Consider the following 1,657-nt stretch of genomic DNA (forward strand, 5'->3'; position numbering starts at 1 on the left):
CCAGGCTGACTGGCAGGCACCTCTCTTCTGAATCTCTCCTCATTCACTGTTTTCATTCAGTTTCTATTTCCAGTCATTGTTCAATTTAATTTTCTATCCTCCCATTTGATGCTCAAGGTTCTAGGGTTGTCATCTGTATCTGTTTCACTTGGTCTCAGGTCTTTGCTATAGCGGGATGGTGGTGGTGGTGTGCCATGGAGTAGGTTCTGACTCATAGCGACCCTGTACAGGGTTTCCAAGGCTATAAATCTTTATGGGAGCAGGAAGCCTCATCTTTCTCTGGTGGAATGGCTGGTAGTTTCGAACTGCTGACCGTGAGATTAGCAGATTGACTTGTAACCACTACGCTACCAGAGCTCTTTATAGAAGGATGGTATGGTGTAACTAAGCTGCCACCTTGTGGCATCTTCTCTGATCGTGTTTCTTGATGCACAAAAAATTTTAATGAAATCCAAATTATTTATTTGTTCTTTTGCTGTTTGTGCTTTTGGTTTCAATGAGTATCCATATTCTTCATGACTAAGCTTGAATTCTGAGAACCTTTAAAATACAGTTGCTCCCTCCCGGAGAGATTTTGATTTTAGTGGCTTTCCTTCCTTTTATTTTCTGTTTTGTGTGAGTTTTAGCTGTGGAGTGTGAAGTTGCAGCTTCTCTGACTACATGTCAGTGATAATTGTCCCTGCATCAGCTTACCCTGATACCATGAGCTCCAAAGCAGATGAATCCAAGGAAGTGGCCACAGATGTGTTTGATTCCAAAAACCTGGCTGTTCAGGCACAAAAGAAGATCTTGGGTAAAATGGTGTCCAAATCTATTGCCACCACCTTAATAGATGACACGAGCCGCGAGATTTTGGATGAACTCTACAGAGTGTCCAAAGAGTACACCCAAAACAAGAAGGAGGCAGAAAAAATCATTAAAGACCTCATCAAAACTGTCATCAAGCTGGCCATTCTTTACAAGAACAATCAATTTAATCAAGATGAGCTGACACTCATGGAGAAATTTAAGGAGAAAGTTCATCAGCTTGCTATGACCATGGTCAGCTTCCACCAAGTGGATTACACTTTTGACCGGAATATGTTATCCAGGCTGCTAAATGAATGCAGAGAGATGCTTCACCAAATCATTCAGCGTCACCTCACCACAAAGTCACATGGACGGGTTAATAATGTCTTCGATCATTTTTCAGATTGTGAGTTTTTGGTTGCCTTGTATAATCCCTTTGGAAAATTCAAACCCCACTTACAAAAACTTTGTGATGGCATCAACAAAATGTTGGATGAAGAGAACATATGAGCATCTGAGTTAAGTTTGTGACTGCTCATGATTTATTTGAAGATGGAGCACTGCTGATTGATGAAAGAAAAGTAATATTTTTAAAGATTACACATATTTCAGAAAGACTTGGCCCAATTCATTTGTCAAACATTAATGATAGTGCTTTTATGGGGCTTATGTTATATTTGAAAAAAAGCATATTTTCAAAAACTCTAGTTAAAAGTTTCCTACAGTTAATAGGTCATGAGGAAAACATATGGTTGGAGAATGCAAGCACAGAGTTACACAAAGAATGGTATGTATGGTTCCAAACCTCAAGTCATATTGTTAGGACAGTTGTATTGGTGGCACAGCAGATATTTCTAATGTACAAAGT

At 39.4% G+C, this 1,657-nt stretch overlaps 1 protein-coding gene across 1 annotated transcript; it reads left to right on the forward strand.

The window, feature by feature from the left end:
* Window positions 1–660: 660 nt before the first annotated feature.
* Window positions 661–1,299, forward strand: LOC102815329 (tumor necrosis factor alpha-induced protein 8-like). Its single transcript, XM_006877439.1, has one exon. It carries the CDS (start codon window positions 661–663, stop codon window positions 1,297–1,299), a length of 639 nt encoding a protein of 212 aa, XP_006877501.1.
* Window positions 1,300–1,657: the final 358 nt, after the last annotated feature.

Source organism: Chrysochloris asiatica, unplaced genomic scaffold (assembly GCF_000296735.1).
Source record: "Chrysochloris asiatica unplaced genomic scaffold, ChrAsi1.0 scaffold00498, whole genome shotgun sequence".
Classification (NCBI taxonomy): domain Eukaryota; kingdom Metazoa; phylum Chordata; class Mammalia; order Afrosoricida; family Chrysochloridae; genus Chrysochloris; species Chrysochloris asiatica.